Raw genomic sequence first — 22179 nt, forward strand, 5'->3', positions numbered from 1 at the left:
GTGAGTAGTTTTTACAGCTGATTCTCGGCCTCCCCCCACCACTATGACGTATTAATTGCTTTTTTTATTGTTGTTGTTTGGTGAAGTTTTTTTGTTGTGCAGTGAAGTCAAGGCGTTGTGACCTTGAAGTGTCTGGTGCATGATCGTTCAGATTTTTTTTTCATATGAGATTTTGTGTGTTTATGTGTGTGTGTGTAGGAGAATGCACGGTACAGGGTTTCATCATGTGCTTGTTTGTCTATGTACAAACATACGTCTGCATACTTCGAAGATCCTCCAAGTAATAAATGCTCCATCGGTGTTAGGGCACCAAGTTAGTAGTGGAGTGACGTCACAGCAATAACCGTTCAACGGCTAGAGAGCGACATGTTCACTCCACGACGTGTGGCAGAGTAATGCGTATTCATCGGTCTGCCCTCACCTCTCCTGAAGCGATGAAGGTTCGCTCTAGCCCCGCTATCGATGGTGACACAACGGCAGCCGAGGACTGTTTGCCTAGCGTCTACCCTCTCCGAGACCGCAACGACCACTGCTTGCTCGTACCGGCAACTGTTATCGCATCAAGTTGGGAGATGGGCTTGGCTGTGACGTCAGGCATCTCTAGTGGATAGCAACTAGCAATGTGAATCTTTCACGGTTTCATGGTGGGGGTGACTCACACTGTTTAATATAAAAGAAATGCCTGGCACACTATGAAATCAGTAGACGAATATATCTGCAGCAGTTAGCAATTGGTAGAGTGTTATTCAGTTCGTAATAGAAGGAAGACGGTGAGTGTATTTGTCTGTTGGAAATTGTTTATATTTTCATATATATTTTCATCATGTCCGTTTCAAAAGTAGACTTGAATAAAATTAATAATTTGATTGTACAGGAGGTTGAAATACTAGAGCAAAAGGCCTTATCATCATTGCCAATTGATGAAGTGTACATAATTAAAAATATGTCAACTTATTCTACACGATTTGGTAAATCAATTTTATTAACTTTGCAAGATGTGAGCAATGATAAATTATTTAAAACATGGCTACCAAAACGTATTTCGTTGCAATTCAGTGATGACGATATATCTTGTATCAACTCATCAGGTGGTAAATATACGATGATGTATTTAGGACAGAGCCAACAAAGTTTTGCTGGCATGAAAACGCGATCTCTAGTCAAATTCAATATGATTGAATAATAGTAATAATTTATAGTGAATTTCTTTAGGTCATAGCTTACAAAGTTTTTTTTTTTGGTGTGAAAACGATAACTCTAGTCAAATTCAATATGATTGAATAATAATAGTAATTATAATGAATTTCTTATTGTTTTATTAATATTCATATATTAGATGATAATTATATGGAAATATAAACATTACTAACTTAGTTGAATACACTCACTTTGTAACTACAAGTAAAATGGGAATGTGAGTATTATATCACTGAAAAATTGGAGGTTGCTTATTGTTTTTTTTTTGTTCGATTTCAGTTCCACCATTTAAAGATGTGGATGCAGTACGCAAGTCAAGATTGGGTCGATATTGTAGATCTCAAATCATCGGTTCAACATTTGTCGTCTAAATTGAAGGTGTTGGGTGATGGAGCCGAACATGCAAGCGTTTATGATATGAGTGTATGCTATGATGAAAAACAAATCGAATTATGCCTTCGTGATGCTGAGAACTATTGGAGTGGTGCAGAAGTTTGCAACAAATTTTTGGATAATGAATTGGAATTGTGGCAACTTTGTGAGGTTATGATTGAACTGAACCTAAGAAGATTCCTGTATAGCCTCCAACCATACTTGCCAGAATGGATTATTCATCACTTTGAATTGAATGATGAAAATCGAGAGGAAATTGAAGATGGTCGCGAAAATGATGATTATGAGGAAGAAGTTATTTTAGATAGTCTGTATGTTCCTGTGAATCATAAATAATGTCAAATAAAAAACTTTGTATTATTTTCATGTTTTATTTATTTAAATCTGATGAAATACAATAGAAAATGATTACAAACAATAAATATGATATAAAATACAATACATGATATAAGTCAGTTACAAAAAAAAAAAAAGATCATAAAACAGTACATGATAGAGTGAAAAAAAAAGTGTCAATATCTGCTATGAACTGAACCATCCAATGCATTGTATGTTAAAACTGTATCATGCAAAATAATGCATATACTTTAGTGTTGTCTGGAAACTTGGTCTTCCTCGTCTCAAACTCAATCTTTATATCAATAGTTGATGATTTTGTTGCATTCGGTTGATGGGAACAATCGATGACGAATAGTGGATTCTCTCTAAATTGTCCAATGTCCATCAGAGGTTCACTCATATCTTTATCATAATAACTTCGCTGGAAACTCTCAAAAGCATAATAAGCAGGAGCATCAAGTTTTTTTATCGAAATTCAAATTCCAACGCTCATATGGATAAACTTCAGAATTCAAGTATACTCGAATACTATTGATATCAGCAGTTGTGAATTTTGTAATATCTTGTGTTCTATCTTCAGATGTGGTAGTACTTTGGAATGCGATGATGACAAAACGAGGAGTTTCCAATGCGTTAGTTGTTTTGATGGCCCATATGTCTGAAGAAGTCCCACGTAATGATGGTAGTTCATAGAGGTCCCACATACGATACGCCAACTTGATTTTGGCATTCAGACCGCTTTTGTTTATTCTACTCAAAAGTTTGAGCTTGTGTTTATCATCTGGTACAATATGCCTTATTTTCCATTCGATTTTATTTATTTCCAAATCAGCATCAACCTCACCTATATATGAGTTTTTGAATGATCGAGCGATAATCAAAATCAATTCCTGTTTGGCATTCAAGATACTTTTGTTGTAATCTTCAGCAAAACCCATCAAATATTTCAGTGGTAGTTTTCCACTAAAAACATGACTGTTTGTATCCAAGATATCTTGCTTCAATTGTGAAAGTCCCCAACCAGATGTCAATAATGTGTTAGCATGAGATTGTCCAAATGATATCATGGTTTTCATTGTAGATGTTATCCCAGGTTTTCTAACAACAGCCACTTGTTCACCTCCCATTTCATAACGAATTTCGTCAAAGAGAAATGCAATTGCATTATTCGAGAGATAGCATGTTTTCGCTACATCTTTGGGGGTGAATTTACCTTCTATGTAAATGAAGCTCTCGGCAATATCTAGTATAACATCTTGATTATTGATTGCAATTCTGATTTCATCCGAATTCCTGAATAGCGGTGATCCATAGGGCTTATATGTGTGCTCATGTAAACTTATGAGAGAATGATCGAGCACTGGTTCATTGAATATATTCAACTTTTCATTGTTTGTTTCGAGCACCATTGTTATTTTCTCACTTTCAATCCAATCGATTTCAAAAATTTAAGATCACTCACAGACAGAGCGTTATGTGCTAACTGTTTAGCATACACTTGTGGAATGAGCTTCTTTTTATGCACACCTTTCTTTTTGATAGTGCAACTCGTTTGGGATTGTTCAATGCGATTTTGTCTATTATAAATGAAACCCATAACAACAGTTATTCGATTTTCTTCAATTCCAAAATAATGAAAATCTCTTCTTCACTCACTCCAAAATCGATAAGGTTATTTTTTTCATCCAAAATACGCACTGTAATGTTGTGAATCAATTGACGACCTTCTGGACTGACAGGCATAATATAATACTGTGTGGTTCTTTAGTAAGATTGTAGCCAGGTTCAACATCAATATCGAATGAGAAAAGAATGTGGGATTCTTCACCATTTATATATGAACCAGATATTATATTGCAATCTAAGCGGATAAGTCTCACAGTTGTAATGTTTATTGGTAATGATGATTCATGTATCTGATTTGGTGGAAATATTTCATGAGCGAACCCCATCATTTCTGCTATTGAATTTGGATGTGTCAGATCAATTTCATATTTGGATCGCATTTCACATTTGAATGTATTATTATTGGCGTGTAGATAGAAAATATCATCTGCAACGACATCATTTGGTTTTTTATCATGAAACAATCTGAACATGATATGTTTCTGTATGACGGCATTGATCTCTTCTATTTCATAAGCACCACATGGAATTTCAATTGTCAACTTTTGGGGTATCGATGAGTTGTCATTACTGATTCTAAAACTAACTAAGTTATTAGCTTCAGTTATATTATTGATTGTATTGCACCCATAGAATCCCAAAAGTCCTAATCCATAACGACTGTTCTTCCTATCCAATTCAATTGGTGGAAAAAAAATCCGCACTCAAGACACTTGTCCCGACAGCTTGTAGCTCGAACTTTCGTGACATGACTGATGAATATTTTGAAACACATTTCAATTTATTATTGTACACAGCAACAGCACATTTGAGACAATTTACACTTTTTGGAAGGTGTTGTATTGTAATAAGTATCATTTTTATTGATACCAATATTCACATCCTCTATATTACAAATACAACACATAGATTTCCGAGGTATAGGACCGTCATTAACATCCGATTCTGAATTTTGATCGTGGTGGTGGTGCTCATAACAATATCTATGTTTCATTATATCGATGTCATCTTGCAGATGCTTAGGCAACTTTTCCCAAACATATGCAATCTCATGTGCAACACATGCAAGTATCACTTCCTTAGGCATATTTGCAAGCATCACTTTATCCATTTTTTTCAAGGTACCATATTTTGAAAACATTCTAAGTGAAAACCCCATTCCCTTGATAGCCTCCCGATCCAGTTTTGGTGTTGAATCCATTTTTATTTGGAAAATTATTTAGAGAGAAACTGCAAGCACAAGTGACCACAGAGAACTGTATTAAATTTCTGTTGTCGATCATAGTTATATTTGATTTTTACATTCGAACATTTTCGAAAGAATCGAGTCAATTCCAATGGTGGGGTAGATCTCCAAAACTATCGAAATATGTGACTTCTTTCCCACATTTTTTATATGCCACCCAATGTGTTCCTGGTCCACTTATTCCATCTAAATTAACAATAGCTGTCTCGTTTTGTTTTGGACCTGAAGATGGTAATCTATCACGCATAAAAACACCACGAAAATGTGGAATTTTCATTTTTTGTGCATAATAACTGAGATCGAGATCAGTAAGAGGCCTCTGAGGTAGGGGTTCAATTAGTTTTTTGTTTTGTTTGTGGCTTTGTATGGTTTTAAATATAGTCCTAAACCTTTACGGTATGGTTTGAGATATATTCCACTTCCGCGTTTGCCTAATGCTACAGCCTCCATGGTTTTATTGTGACGATTGGCTTCCATTAAAGCCGCTCTGCTGGCTTTTGCCGAATTCACGGCCTTGGTAATACCAGCAGCAGCTCCCGCCAAACTTCCTAGTGCGGATAGTCCAGCAAAAATTGGTATCAATGGTAAAAGTCCACCGATCTTGGGAACAGGAATTATGCGTGGTGTGCGGATTTTCTTCTTTCCACCGGCAGCTTTAAGGTATTTACGTGCCGCCTGCAATGCCACAGTGATAGCTTTTTTGCTATTATTCGTCACAAATTGATTCCCACCAGCTTTCTTCAATACATTTCGCACTTTATGGACTATCCCAGCACCAAATGCAACTTTTTTAATTTTATTTTTCTTCGTTTGTTTCCTCTTACATTTTTTCTTATTGGTACTACAACCCATGCCCATATGTCTTTTCGCTTTCATAATGTTGGTGACAAGTAATGCAGCTGCTCTTTCCCCAATACTCGCGTCCTTCGATTTAACCCTATCCCAAGCGCTGTATTCAAGTTCTTTGTCGGCTAAATGTCTTGCTGCAAGATCGGATGGATGCTTAGAATATTGAATATCGTGTTTTTTGCATTCAATATCTAATTTATTGATTCCAGGGTCGTTACGAGCTAAACGTTGTTTCAATTTTGTACCCGGTCCACAGTATTGATAACCTCCGGTAGATGTAATTCGAAAGGAAGTTTGTTTATTAAATCATTAACAAAACCACAACCTCTTTTAATTTTACGATCACTTTCAATACGTCCGTATCGTTTGATGGTACACATTGAAATGAATAAGCTAATAACATTTATATAGTCTCCAACCACGGCACGATGCGCATTGTAAAACAGAAAGAAAAGTTTGCTGTAGATAATCTAGATGAGAAATTTGGTTGTGGATTGAATGGACAAAGGGTATTCAGACATGGTCCACTACTTCCATCATCAGTTCGAGGACTCATTATAGGACCTTCAAATTGTGGAAAGACGAATGCAATGATATCACTATTAACACATCCACAAGGACTGAGATTTAGAAATGTGTATCTCTATTCGAAATCACTCAATCAACCTAAATATCAGTACTTGCGAAGTGTTTTGGAACCTATAAAAGGATTAGGTTTTTATACATTCAGCAATAATGCAGAAATAGTGGAACCCTCCGACGCTAAGCCTAATTCTGTTTTCATTTTCGATGATGTGATATGTGAAAAGCAAGATATTATTAGATCATATTTCTGTATGGGACGTCATAAGGATGTTGATTGTTTTTATCTAGCACAGACATATTCACGGTACCCAAACAGTTAGTGCGTGACAATACCAATTTCATTATAATGTTCAAACAAGATGAGACGAATTTACATCACATTTATTCAGATCATGTTTCACCCGATGTAACATTCAAACAATTCCAATTGATGTGTGTTAAATGCTGGGAGGACCAATATGGATTTCTAGTCATTGATAAGGATAGAAAAATAGATGAAGGTAGATATCGCAAAGGATTCGATAGTTTTATATACCCATGATCTTGTTTTTGGAACTTATTCGATCACTGAATATTGTAGTGGTCACTTCACCAACGAATTAAGCTTTAATTCAAAAAAAGGGCATTATGAATACAAAAAAAGATCCTGAAAATAAAAACAATGAAATAAATTTGAAACGTCAACTAGTAGAGACAACAGAAGCTGTCAGGCAGAAATTCAACTCTATCAAGAATGATAATATTGAAAATCGTACGACACTTGAAAGATTGTATGAGCCCATAATGAAACCATTGAATGTTTTATCATCAAACGCTACTTCTAAATCACCAGTGTTATCACCAAATCATGGAACTGTTCAATCTACTTCAAATTATCCCATGAGTACTCCAATAGGAAGAAAACAATCTTTTGGTAGTGTATCATCTGTGAATAGTGACACGAGCACACTTCAAGACGATATGAGAACAACTCTATTCGAAACACCATCATCGTCCCACATCGATTCCTCGGATCCTGACATCTCACCTGTTATGAATGAAAGTGGTGAAGATGTTTTGATGAAACATTTGAATAATATAAAATCTAGAAATCCAGCATATGATGGAACATTTGGCGTACGTATGGATCCAATTACACAAAAGCTGAAAATGGGAAGTCTAGTGGTAAATTTCAAAGATGGAAACATTTCATTTTGGGATGCTAATAAAGTGAAAAAATATGAATGCGCAGGTAGTCCAGAATTGTATGATATGATTTTTTTGAAGAATCCACAAGATGTTGATAATGAAGAAACTCGTCAAGTATATTCCAAAATATTGAAAATAACGAATGCTCCATATAAACAATATCATCTGAAGAATGGTTTTAAAAATACAAATTCTAAAAAATTTCGTGAAGTTATCAAACCTCTATTAGACTCACGACAATATCCAATAAGAAGTAGAAGTAAAATTGGTGGAGCACTCAAACGAGTGAAAATGGAGAAAATATATAATTCTAAACCTGTGAATTATGTGTACTGGAATTCACCGAAAGAGTTAGTTGCTCGCCTACGACTATTGGTAGCTTCAAAGTCAGCCGGACATACCGGACATGATAATGAAATAATTTCAATAATTGAAGAATTACGTGAAGAAGGTATAATATATTAACATATTCACATGTAATGATCACTGTCACATCATCATTCAATGCAGTAACATTATCACCTTTTCTCTTTAATCATATTGAAATAGAATGACTAATGAAATAAGTGATGTCAAACGACAAGTTGTTAATGAATTACATAAACCTGCAAGACGTAATTTTCGTAGAAGAATAACCACCATCAAAGGTTTTGCAGATCTATGGCAAATAGATTTAGCTGAACTGCAACCTTATGCAAAAAGTAATGAAGGATACCGATATATACTTGTAGTGATAGATTGTTACTCCAAATATCTGTGGACTGTAGCAGTTAAAGATAAAACAGGTAGTACAGTAACTAATGCAATGAAACATGTACTGAAAGAAGCCAAATACTCCCCCAAACACATACAAAGCGATCAAGGGAAAGAATTTTTCAATAAAAGCTTCTCATCTCTCATGCGAGAATATAATATCAATCATTATTCAACATTTAGCACAAAGAAGGCAGCTATAGCAGAAAGAGTGATTCGTACAATAAAGGCATGGCTCTACAAGGAATTTTCGATGAGAGGTCACCACAAATGGCTTGATATTCTTCCAATTATAACTAGTAGATATAATAATAAAGTTCATCGTACAATAGGTATGGCACCCATCAATGTTGATTCAACAACAAAATTAAAATTCAAGGGTATCAATGGAATTGGAGGAAGACAAAGTAAACCCAAATTCCAATTAAATGATATTGTACGTATAAGTAAATACAAACATATTTTTGAAAAGTCTTACACTGCGAATTTTACCACGGAGCTATTCAAGATTGTTAAAATTAATAAAACCATCCCAACGACTTATAATCTTGAAGATATGAATGAACAGCCGATTAGAGGATGTTTTTACGAAGAAGAGTTATTACGAACCGAGAATCCTGACGTATATCTGATTGAGAAGGTGTTGAAGAGAAGAAAAAATAAAGTATATGTAAAGTGGTTAGGCCTTCCTAGCGAACAAAATTCTTGGATTGATGAATCAAATATGGTTTAAATGTATATAATAGTGACTTTTATGAATAAAGTAATATTAAAGTTCATTATTGTTTTCATTTCAATTATAAGTATGTGAACTGAAAAATATTGCAGCGGTAAACATTGCCCCAGCCATTCGCAATGTTCTGTGTATACCAAACCAAATTAATTGTATACTCCATTCCCGCTTATATTTTTCAACTCACGATATTGAAAACACATTATCATTCCCAAAACTAATCGCCGTCACTTTGAAATGCAGTATCCAACTCTTTTTGCCAATTATCTCTCACTGATAATGCTGTCTCATAAAGCTTAGTCGACTCCTCAAGCTCAGCCTGAGCTTGCATTCTCGAACGTTGATGGAATTGCTTATCTTTACCAATTTTTGAACGGAGTTCATCAGCATCTTTAGACATTCTAGCCAATTCAACCTTCGCTAATGCAATCTTGGCATCTAATGCTTCAAGAGTTTCATTATTAGCATTAATAGCTCGCTCACTCTTTTCAAGTTCAGCAATAGTCATCTGTGCCTTTACAAGACGGCATTTTGCTTTCCTTTTCATTTCCCCAAACCGATGGAGGGGGCTGAAAGAAGATAGCGGTTCAGCTTTCAAATCACTCTTCATTTCTTTAGGAGTACCTTTTGGCTTCCTCTTCGATCTGTCACTTTTCGTTGCGGGTTTTTTCTGTCGCACAACACTTTTGGATTCTTTCTTTTCTTTAAAGTCAGTGACAATCGATGAAGATGCCTTAGTAACCTTCCTCTTGATTGTTCTAGATTTCTTATCAACACCAAGAGGAAGGGTAGATGAAGAGTGTTTGAGTGATGATAATTGCGAAACGATCGGATTTTCAATAATAATTTGCTCATTTGGTTCTGGCACATCTGCAAAGTTAACGAAGTCGTTAATATCAAAATCATTTATCGAATCTTGACTCGATAAATGTAATACTGGAATATTTTCAAAATCAGTCTGATCGATATCAACAAGTGGTGAACCATCTTCAGCAATCAATAGCGGCATAGAGCTCATGATTATTAAGGTCTGAGGAATGATATGTGATAGCAATAGAATGTGGATAGGAAAGGTGATGATGTTACTGAGACCTCACCATTTATAGAAGAAAATAAACTAGCGCATGCGCTCTTTCATCAACTGGCACATGCGCTCTCTCACTAAACTATTCACGCATGTAACAATCTTTGTCATTTAAGAGGAAAACTTTGTGTTGCATGCATGTATTTTTAAATGTTAGAAAATAATACAAATAAATTCAAAATATATATATTTATTAATAATAGAGGACAATAACGATAATAAAAAATGAAAAATGTTAATATGTCTCTGTGGATGTGGAACGTTCTTTGACTCTATTCCTCAATAGTTGTTGCTCGTGCGTCAAACACCAACATTGAAAAAAATGGATTCTCCTATTGGGGTAGAGTTGACCAACCTTCTCACACAGATCCCAAGTACTTCTACATGCATTGCATACATGATTCCAACAATTCATGGAATATGTATCACAACGCAAACAACGTTGCAGTGGAGTTGGAACGGCAGCACAGGTACCACAAATATTTCTACAGATACCTATATTGTTAAATATTATAGGTTCGGAACACTTCAGACACCGTAACTGTTGTTGACGATAATCCGATTTTGTTCGCTTCGGTGGATGAGAAGGAGGCGATAGTTGAATCCGCAACACGCAATCACTACACATACCAGTACATGGATTGATTGAATCCTTAGGTCTACTTATTTGACAAAAGTAGCACACAATAGCCCCTGCAATCATCATTGGGTAGACACACACTTTTGGTTTTTCATTCCACTCTTTTGGAAACGGCATTTTACTAATTCGATTAGAAATATTAAGAGATGACTTACAGAAACTCTGAATGCTCTCTCCTATACCTACGATCTCTATTTATACGAATCAACATCATGTGGAAGTATAGTGGGATAACTTCTCCTACTATTCCACTCTAAACGAGTCAAGTGGGAGTCGCATCACCTCCTATATAAGTTGACTTGCAAACCTAGAGTTCATTCATTCACTCTCTACAACTGTGAGCAAACAACAACAAGATGAATTCTGCAAAAATAAATGCTGCATTAAATAGAATAGCTGCTGTTGATGAAAACAATTGGATAGACGAATCAGATGATGAGGATGTCAATGTTCCGCTAGAGGAAGTGATAGTTGAAGCAGAAGATGTTGGAGTCGATGAAGATGAGATAGACGAAGTTGAAAACGAGGCCAACCAAAGCGACGAAGATGATGACGTGATGGAGTTTGAGAGGGTCATGGATGAAGAAGGAGATGATGAAGGGATAGAAGCTGACACAACTGAAGGTGATGGTGCTATGAGGATCGGTATGCGAACACTCAATGTCAGTGAGACACTGGAAGATCCCTTGGATTTGTATTGTGCATTGGATGCATACGTATTGATCAGCACAATAGATGGAGAGAACAAAAAACTATGTTGGTGCTGCTTTCGGTTTTATTCGCATAGAAACAATAATGGAGGGTGGTATGCCCATGTCAACACCCACAACACTGTCTCAATTATGGAAATGGGACAGAATTGGTGTGAAGCTTGCGAGAGGCCACTAACAAACTTCACCCGAGTATCTACATGTATTATATGTAATAATGTCCAACCTGTGGCACAATAACCGTGGACCTACTGGTCAAAAAAAAAAACAACAGCCCTTTTCAGGGCTACATTATTCACACAAACAGTAGTTAGTTGTATTAGTATTCATAGATTATGTGACAAATGAATACTTTGACTAATAAAAGTCTAAGTTGGAAATTTGTTAGTCTTTGAATATCTATACATTATATGACAAATAAATTACTACTTTGACTGAAAAGTCGAAATTTGGAATTTGATAGTCATTGAATATCTATGCATATGATGAGTACTACTTTAAATGAAAGTTGAAGTTGGCATTTGTCAATCATTCATATGCATATAATGATGAATACTTTCACATACATATATTTCGTTTGAGATTATAATGTTAACATAATGTTAACAATGGTATGAATCTGTTTCTGTTTGAAAGTATAATGGTAGCTCTGAAAAGAGCTATTTTTTTTATTGTTTCAGTCTTTAATTGTAGCCCTGAAAAGGGCTGTTATTTTTTTATTAATCCATGCAATGATATGGACTAACGCTCCTCATCATCAGAAACAATAATTATGGTATCGTCATCTGAATCAGATGATATACTAATGATATCATCCTCATAGTAGTCATCTGAATCAGATGATATACTCATGATGTCGTCGTCGTCATAATCAGCTGAATCAGATGATATACTAATCACATCATCCGCATTATTATCGTCAACAGCATCTATGTCGTCCTGAATACCTTGTTCCACTCGTTCTGCGAAATCATCAGGAAGATCATAGATTCGCTGCAGAAATTGAGCGAAGGTTGTACTCAAATGATCAGACGTTGAATCTATTTCATGTACTTGGATGGGTCCTGTACTCGACATTGTGGAAGAATGATATAGAACTGGGATTGTTGCTATATTTATATTGGAAGAAATGAAATGGAGGGGGTGAAATGTAGAACAGTGTTTGAGATTCGAAAACATCAAGAATGAAACTCTGAGCGATTATTAGGAGAAATTCTAGTGATTATTATGGAAAAAAAAACTAATAAGAGGGAGAGGAAGGGAGGAAGACACTGCCCCAGCCTCGCAGTGCCTCGTGTACACCAACCAAAAAGTGTGTACTCCGTGGAAGGAAAGGAAAGGAAATGATGGACGAGTAGATGATTATATGTCATCATCGGAATTGAGGACATCATCATCGATTAGGATTGGGGATGGCGGAGGACTATCCTCGATGAGGATAGGGGATGGTGGAGGACGTCTAACGTCAAGCTCGTCATCAGCATCATCACCAGAGTCGTCGTCGTCATCATCATCGTCGTCGCTACTCATTGGGACAATGTCATCATAAGCAGGGTCCCACCATCCGTCAGGATCTGGATATTCCGAGTCATCCAAGTGTCCTTCGTCACTGCCAGTGACATGTTGAACTTGCATCCTGATGTCGTGATCCCGGTATTCGTATGGCGGACTGTGGGGTTCCGTGGTGGAAGAGACTACCTGTACCTGGCTGTTATCCCAGTAATTGAAGTTGTACCCCTGATCCGGGCAGCTATAGGGTTCGGAGGTTGAATCGGGTTCCATCTCGATGCTAGCTGATCAACTGAATGTTTCATCAGATGATTTCTACTTTTATACTTTCGAGAGGGAGTGGGAGAGGAGTGGAACATTGAGTAGGGGTAAATTGTAGTGTGACATAAGACATATTCAATGAGTAGGGGTAAATTGCAAAGTGACATAAGACATATTCAATGAAAGAGATACTTGAATGGATAAAATACAAATGAAATATACTTGTCGATTTCACTATGAAACATGTCTATTTTTTATTTTTTAAATTTTCTTCACATGAAATTATTTACAAGTGATTAGAGGACACAAAAATTGATGTGAGGTATTTGTCTAGAAGAACTTGGAATTGAAATAAAAAAAATAATAATAATAATAAGAGGAAGTGAAGAAAAATGCTCCAACCATCGCATTGTTCAATGTGTACCAAACCAAAAAACAGTGTACACCCTTTATTTCACTTCCTTTTCCTTTATTCAATATAAACTTAACAAATATAAACTTAAAACTACCATAATTAAATACTCCTAACTAACCTAAAACTAATCTTACATTTACACTTCATCTACAAAAAGAGTGTCCATAACTGTCACTATTTTTTTGTACAGCTTTATCGAAGAGGTCTCTGCTTTACACCTTTCCTGCAGAGATGCATAATTCCGATCTATTTCGGCCATTTCCTTTTGGATTTCCCTCCGTCGGTTATCCATTTCAGCCATTTGTCGCTTCATGGTAACCAACGCGGCCTCGCTAGATCGGGCAGCTCGTTCTGCTTTCTTGCATCTCTGCAGAAAAACACTCATCTTTTCACTAACCTCTCCGATAGGCTGTGGCACCAACACCTCAGGATCCGCCGGTGTCGCTGGCAGCGGTGGTAGTCGCGTCACCAACGGCGACAATATCACCAACTCCGGAGAAGGACTCCTCGGAATTTCCACTGCTGCTGGTGCTGCTGCTGGTGTGGAGGCCCTCTTACGAGAGGTCGAAAAACTACCTGCATAAGGATTAGTCCTATTGCAAGTAGCTCGGTACTTTGAAATAGGACCAACCTTTGCTGCAGGTCGTTGGCAAACCTTCTTCACAGCCCTGACTTCCTCCTCCTCCTCGAATAAGTCAGGGCTAGAAGATCTGCACCTAACTCGCGAACGCGAAGTGGTTGGCTGGTCAACCGTCACCGCTCTCGAAGATGCTGCCTCCTCCTGGTCAGCGGACACCGGCAGAATAGACGCCACAGCATTATTCACCTCCTGTGTATTGGTTGCCATTCTGAAAAAGAAGAAATAATACAAAGTTAGTTGATATAAAAAATAACATTCCTAATTTACTTACTCAAATATCAAGTTGGTCGTTGGAACGTACTGCCTTGTTGTGGAGTGGACTGCTCTCGATGAGATGACTTCTCGAACTGAATGTTGTGGAGTGCTCTCCGGAGGGTATCGACTTCGATGCATGAGCGGTGGGAAAATGGTGGGAGCGCACATGCGCGATGAGGGTAGGGGTGTACATGCGCAAATGTTGGGAGTCGGGGGGCGGGGCTTCGGGGAGGGGAGGGGCGGGGCTTCGGAAAGGGGGCGGGGCTTCGGAAAGGGGCGGGGTATCCGAAAAGTTGGTGGCGACGGGGGGGGGGGGGGCGTGGCCCTAACGGGCCCCGCCCACTGCCTGGGCTCCGCCCAGGTGGGTGGGGCCTCCGGCCCCAGGTAGGCGGGACATCTGGAGAGACATCTACGCCCTCTTCGCGCGCGCGTTCGTAACATAATATGCAACCGAACACCTAACCTAACGTATTAACGTAACCTAACCTAGTACGCTAACCTACCGCTATGCAACCGAACACCTAACCTATCGTATGTATTAACGTAACCTAACCTGGTACTCTAACCTACCGCTATGCAACCGAACACCTAACCTAACCTAACCTAACCTAACCTAACCTAACCTAACCTAACCTACAGTAACTATTAACCTAACCTAACGAGGGAATACTAACCTAACACCTAACCTAACGTAAGTATGCAGCTAACCTAACGTAGCTATTAACCTAACCTAACGAGGGAATACATTCACCATGTTGGTTCCATTAATACATCATCAGTTGGTTTTGGTTTTGGTTGTATTATTCTATGATTTGGATTAATGTTCAGTCCTGGATATCCCAGTCCACCTGATGATGATGGCCTGACTTTATAGTTTCTCTCCAAAACTTCTTTATGGTTTTTCTCCAATACTTCAACTCTCTGTTCCAGTACATCATACTTTTTCATTGTAGTCCCTGTTATGTTTGACATAGCATCAAATTTTTTATTTGTAGACGCTGTTATGTCAGACATTTTTATGTCTACATCACTTGTAAGTTTGTCAAATTTACGAGTGAAAGTTATCCGAGCCTCTGCAATTTTATCGTCAAATGCTTGCCGGGCGTCCCGAGCAATATTGCCTATTGTGGATTGTATTGCAGCTTGTAGGGCTAGAAGTATAACTTCCTTTGCTCCATTAATTTCCCCCTCAAGATATGATACAGTTACACAATCACTCTTGTCAATTGGTTCACTTGTATTTTTCAATATTTTCCTTTGCATGTCATAATGACCATCTTTTGTTAATTTAAAACCATTCCCAGGAGGACCTCGAATGACATTACCACCCCATTTTCTTTTTCTACCAAACTTATCGATTGTTTTAGACATTGTGCACTCTACGATGATTCTCTTCAAACTGATATTTCTGTCATTTACATTATACTATATATTGCAGTAATTGATTAGGGAAATAGAAATAATACAAATAAAATTTTAATCATTTTATATTCATTACAGTAATACATATACATACATACATAATACATTAATATCACATTACTTCTATCATATATTATTAATTATAAATGGCTACATAAATATCAATATTGAATTTTCCGGTTTTGAAGATATTGAATGATATTTCAATCATTGATCTCGGCAGATAATAAATTAATCAATTGATCCAATGGAGTCTCCTGAGATTGTGATTGTTGAATAATATTACTTATCCAACGAATGTTCTCATTTGGATCGTTTTCATAAAATTCAATATCATTATGACCCCAAGGAAGAGTGTGGGTAGTATTCGGAATGATAAATCGTTTATCATCGTGATATGATAATGCAACTTTATTTTTTAATTCAGTATACATATCATGTAACACGCTTCTAAATGAATTCATCTTTCTGAATATCATACCACCTTGTTCGACGATTTTTTGATAATCTTCGCATGTCAATTCATTCTTTATTACAGATCGTTTAACCCCTTTGGCTTTCTTAAATTCACCATCAACAGATTTCACATAATATGCTTTAGCACCTGTACCATAAAAACTCATGATTGGATCATTTGGAAATTCATCTTTGAAGTTACCCAAGACTGAACTTGTTACTGGAATATTGAATTGGTTAACTATACTGTAATTGGATGTATCAAATCTACTTATGTTAGTTTTTATGAATTCATAAAAATTTTCTGTGTTTACTTTAAGAATGAGCGAGTCGGTATCTGTGTAAAGTAAAGAGACATTTTCATCAAAGTGTTGTTTGATGCATCCATAGAAAAAGTCATACATGACTGTTTTAGATAATTCTAATATGGAAAATCCCAAATATAATGGTTTATCGTAATGAACCTTCACTCTACCCAATTGAATGGCAACGAAATTATCAGTGAAAATTGAACAATTTTTGAAATTTGGTTTGGCTATGAGAGTGCTGGCACCTATATTTTTCTTTATATTTTCCCAATGTGTAACGAGTCTAACATCAATTCGATTATCTACATTCTCCATTGTCTTTCCATACACCGCATTATTCATTAGTTTATAGAAATCTTTAACAGATTTGTTGTTAGACCTATTACGCATTTCAGTATTAAGATCTATATAGGGTTTCATCCAGCATGATTGTTTGAATTTCAATACTCTATGTGTATTCATTACAATCAATCCATTTTTGACAGCTTGCTGTAGATTCCTATAATGAACAATATATTTTCTTTTATCATTCAAATTTGGAATTAATTTGGGAATTTTCGATTGTGTACGAGGTGGTATTATTTTTTCGACTAAAAATGGAAGGTCAGAATGTTTATCATGCAACTCTTGTGGATAATGAATGTCCACTTCAAATACATACCCATACGGACTATCAGTACTCACATCCATCACATCGAGATTAAGAATTTCATTTGGTGTCAACCATGTAAATTCACTTGTTGGTAGAGGTTGTGACATACTGTGACCGTATAGATTTGTTGCATCTAAATATGTAATGAATGTGGAAGGTTCGTTGGGATTATAATTGGGTAAAAATCTATTATTTGCTATATGTTTCCTCTCGCTACATTGACTAATTCCACCTCGTATACCTTTTTGAAAAAAGTGAATCATATCAATGTCAGTTAGTAATTCCAATTCAACATTAGTGAACTTCAACATGGCATCCCATGATAATCCAGGTGCAGTGTAATATTGTGCCGGATCTAAGTTATATATCTCTAAACTTGTGGTGCGGAAGTTTTCAAAAATATCACATAGTAGCAATACATCCGACTTCAAATACAAATCAGAGTATTCCCCCAAATTCTGACACTCGAATAAATTCCAAACTTTTCTAGCCCTATCATAATCAGTTTCCGATATATGTTCACAATTGAGTGTGTCATAAAACTGATTTTTTGTCGGAAGTAATGGATAATTCAATTTGTCAATGTCATCAACAAAACTATATGGAAATACACCTTTCTGTCTCATCAAATTGAATTTCTCAATTTGTGGGAAATGTTTGTGCATCTCCAAACATTGATCGGAGGTCAAGTTTGCACCCAACTTCTCCAACGAATTAGTCATAAATTTATAACTATCGATAAATCTCATTTTGAGATAATTCTTCCTAACCACACCATCTTTATCGGTATAGCTGTGTGTAAAGAGATGCTTCGTGAAAGATATATATTTCTCTTTAGTTTGCGGGATAACATCAACTTTCTCTTTATTCCTATACAATTCTTTTATGAATAAATGACAATCATAACCACTTAAATTATGAAAAATGATAGGTATGAAGTTTGGTATTTTGAAATTTAAATTACATTTCGAGTGAGCGGCATGTGATCTTTTCTTTCCTGTGACATGACAATGATCTCTTACTTTGACGTCACCATCAGTAAATGCTTTATTACATATACCACAAGTTCTGGCTGCAACAAACTGTTCTTCTTCTTCGACAGTTTGTGTATCCATTGGTTTAGGGTTTCTGAGATGATTTTCATGTATCTCTTTCAAATCATCTTCAATGCTACTCACAAATTTCTGAGCTGCATCTACACCCCTATATGTAACAAATTTTGTCAAATCATCATTATATGAACACTTTATCAAATAAGCAAATGAATATGGGGCATGTTTGAATGTTTTAATCGTGTATGAACTTCCAGGATTTGGCTCATTCACATGAATCGGTTTAAGCACTGATTCAAAATCAGCATACACTACAAATGGCACCCTCATTTGCCTCTCAAAGTTTTCAAACATTAGTTTATTTTCCGCAACCATTCTACCATATTTATTGATCTTTAAATTAGTAGTTGGTGTTGTGGTACTAATGTGATTACAATCATACATATTATGACGTAAAAGCAATCTCTCATCAGAAAAATATATCAAACATCCGTCACAAAAATATTTTTTCTGTCTATGAGCTGATAGTTGATTAGAAACTAATCTTGAAAGATCTTTGATCCAACAATAGTGACCATTACCGGAGTCATCAGTTATAAACAACAAATTGACATGTCTCCGGAGTCTTCTCTGTGAGTATCGCAATGGACCAATCACTTCATACTTCATTTTACCCTTCTCAAATGTACTCTCTAAACCGTAAACATTAATTGAAATATCATTCCTATCTTCGAATATTTCGATACTCTTATTATTAACTTTAACCGGAAAATCCATACCTGTGACATCTAAAACAGTGGAAAAATGTGGATATGACGTAAGTTCGGACACTCGACTATCTGCAGGATATAATGCTGATGTTATAGCCCAAGCAAAACAATATTGATCTTCATTACGAACATTCACAACAGCTTTCTTCCATTGAATACATTGAGGCAGCTTCACATATGAACGTCCTTCCAGTGGACTGTATTTATTAATGTTGACCTCGAGAAACAATATTTTTTCACAAGTCCAACCTGAATTATAAAAAAAAAATATTACTATTCAATCTTATTGAAATTTTCAAAAAATAAATACCTGAGTCACGATCCTGGAACTCAGTCGTTTGAGCCACAATTACATCACGGAATCCATCAAAAACAGCATTCAAATCTGAAGATTGGTCCACTATTTTATTTTGGGAATTAAATGACTTCGTGTCCCTCGAATCATCAGTCTGAAGAATATAATTCCCAAAAACTTCCATATTCACCTTGATGCTTTTATGGATTCTGATGGCTGATTCCAGTAATTCAATGACCTTCTGCCTAATCTTATTGAAAAATGACATGTAGTCACTGGTTACAATCGAACTCTCCACCCTGTATGTAGCAATGCGGCAATTGAATGCATTCGTTATAATTTGAACACCGTCAGACAATTGAACACATGCATTATTTTTATGACTCATGGTTCTTCGGTGAGAATTCACTTGGCTCATAGGAATTGTCACATTACAACAATTGCACGTATACATAGGTGTTGCATTATCCACTCTCACCCGTTTCACTGCAGGCCCTCCTTGGCAACTCTGGAGCTGATGCCGACGAAGATTATCACTACGAGTGAAAGATTTACCACAGTCACAGGAATACATTTTATATAATAGTTCTCACTAACTCACTTGATGTAAACTGACATAGCCAACACTCGTACGCTTCTTAAATACACTCTGATAGGACCCGTCAAGACGTCATAGCCAACCCCACTTCTCAACTACATGCGCCAAGATTACCTCCCAACTGAATGCGATAACAGATGTCGATATACGAGCAAGCAGTGGTCGTTGCGGTCTCGGAGAGGGTAGACGCTAGGCAAACAGTCCTCGGCTGCCGTTGTGTCACCATCGATAGCGGGGCTAGAGCGAACCTTCATCGCTTCAGGAGAGGTGAGGGCAGACCGATGAATACGCATTACTCTGCCACACGTCGTGGAGTGAACATGTCGCTCTCTAGCCGTTGAACGGTTATTGCTGTGACGTCACTCCACTACTAACTTGGTGCCCTAACACCGATGGAGCATTTATTACTTGGAGGATCTTCGAAGTATGCAGACGTATGTTTGTACATAGACAAACAAGCACATGATGAAACCCTGTACCGTGCATTCTCCTACACACACACATAAACACACAAAATCTCATATGAAAAAAAAATCTGAACGATCCATGCACCAGACACTTCAAGGTCACAATGCCTTGACTTCACTGCACAACAAAAAAACTTCACCAAACAACAACCAATAAAAAAAGCAATTAATACGTCATAGTGGTGGGGGGAGGCCGAGAATCAGCTGTAAACAACTACTATTGTGTTTTCAAATAGTTATCTTGTGAAAAAGAAGGCTGAAAAGTTGCCTTTTTCTGAACTTTGAAGGGCCGTAACTTTGTTATAATAAAGGAGATCGTCGCTTTTCCTTTCGGATTCGTAATCTACGCATCAACATACGTAGGTACACTCAAATTTTTTTCAAAATCGGCGGTTGTCCTCAAAACGATAATTTCCCCAATATTCTCTATTGCATACCTTCTTAAAGTTCTATTAACTAATTGGTTAACCAAAAATTATCGGTCATTTTTAAAATTCCAGTTGTTTTTCGAAATAATAGAAATAAAATACCCACTCATGAAATTTCTTATGTATTGAAATTTGGGTTGAGAATTGAGAAATCTCAGAGTCATTGTATAAATAAAAATCTTCATTCAATTCGTGGATGCAAAACTTGGAATTGAACATGCAGACAATACTCATTCACAATCAAGATAGCGCTCACCCAGCATTTTGATAACCTTCCTGGATGATTTGCTCTGTATCCTGGCATTGGTACTGATCCTCTTCTTCATCATTCTTGACGATTTCAGCCTCACACCGATCAAGACATACAACACTATTATGAGAGTCATTGGAGCGACAAAAAACAAAAATGTTGACAGTTCGAACGCGTGGTCAATGATCGTCTCCACAACCAAACACTGAGGACAGGACCCAACTACTTGTAGAGGCAGAGCCTGTGGAATTGCTAGTCCTATCGAGAGTATCCATATGAACAAGATTAGTTTCACCACTCGCGAAAGCTTCGATATGGTGTGAGACAAAAACGGGTGACAAATCGCGAGATATCTCTCAACGGTGAAAGCTGTAATTGTAAGTACAGTAGCATTACCAGAAGTTTCAGCGAACAGCCCTCGCAAGAAACAGAAAACTCCCCCAAATATGTAAGGATACCTCGACCAGAAGAGGTAAATTTCTTGGGGCAATCCAGCGATGAGCAATAGCAAGTCCGATATCGCCAAACTGAACAGGTAATAGTTCGTAGCCGTATGCATAGATTTATTTCTCGCGATCACAATGCAAGTACTCACATTTCCGATGGTACCAGTAATGAAAATTATGCCATAGATAACTGTTAGTGGTACCACGATATAGATGGAATCCCTTTGAGGGCCGTAATGTTCAGCGTCACACTCTTCACTCATCTTCACTTAATAACACACAAGAAAACTCATTCAACTTTCGAGCTCCGAGCGCGAAACATTTCGAAGTCAGAGCGAATGAAATCAGGATCAGTTTGTCCTGCTAACGTGGTAAATAGCGGACGAAAACTGCAAGTTTGTGTCGCTGCTAAATCGCCACATGAGTTTCATCCAGTGTTGTCAATACTTCGAAATTGCTATTTGTTTGGGGAGAATTCTTGAAACACCTGACAACCCGAAAGCTTATGGTAAATAATGAGAACGAAACCTAGAAATGGAATAGTTGGAATGGACGGACTTGACACTGTTCACCAACGAAAGACTGAGGCTTATATGTGGATTTCAATTTCGA

General features: G+C 36.9%; 2 protein-coding genes across 3 annotated transcripts in view; both read right to left on the reverse strand.

The window, feature by feature from the left end:
- LOC141481509 (uncharacterized) overlaps window positions 1-20661 on the reverse strand; it is a 20780-nt gene extending 119 nt beyond the window's left edge. Inside the window, exons 1-2 of the mRNA XM_074173132.1 lie at window positions 14440-20661; window positions 14020-14376 (exon numbers count right to left, since the gene is read on the reverse strand). Of these exons, the coding sequence (XP_074029233.1) occupies window positions 14020-14376; window positions 14440-14864 (782 nt within the window). The 5' untranslated portion in view covers window positions 14865-20661. The remainder of the gene's footprint in view (window positions 1-14019; window positions 14377-14439) is intronic.
- The window catches only part of LOC111512097 (pyrokinin-1 receptor), a 289960-nt gene extending 267992 nt beyond the window's left edge, over window positions 1-21968 (reverse strand). For both annotated transcript variants that reach the window (XM_074172959.1, XM_074172960.1), the window contains exon 1: window positions 21128-21968. In XM_074172959.1, the coding sequence (XP_074029060.1) occupies window positions 21128-21830 (703 nt within the window). In that variant the 5' untranslated portion in view covers window positions 21831-21968. The remainder of the gene's footprint in view (window positions 1-21127) is intronic.
- Window positions 21969-22179: the final 211 nt, after the last annotated feature.

Source organism: Leptinotarsa decemlineata, unplaced genomic scaffold (assembly GCF_025532065.1).
Source record: "Leptinotarsa decemlineata unplaced genomic scaffold, Ldec_3_MD MMD2_tig00000199_RagTag_RagTag, whole genome shotgun sequence".
Taxonomy (NCBI): Eukaryota; Metazoa; Arthropoda; class Insecta; order Coleoptera; family Chrysomelidae; genus Leptinotarsa; species Leptinotarsa decemlineata.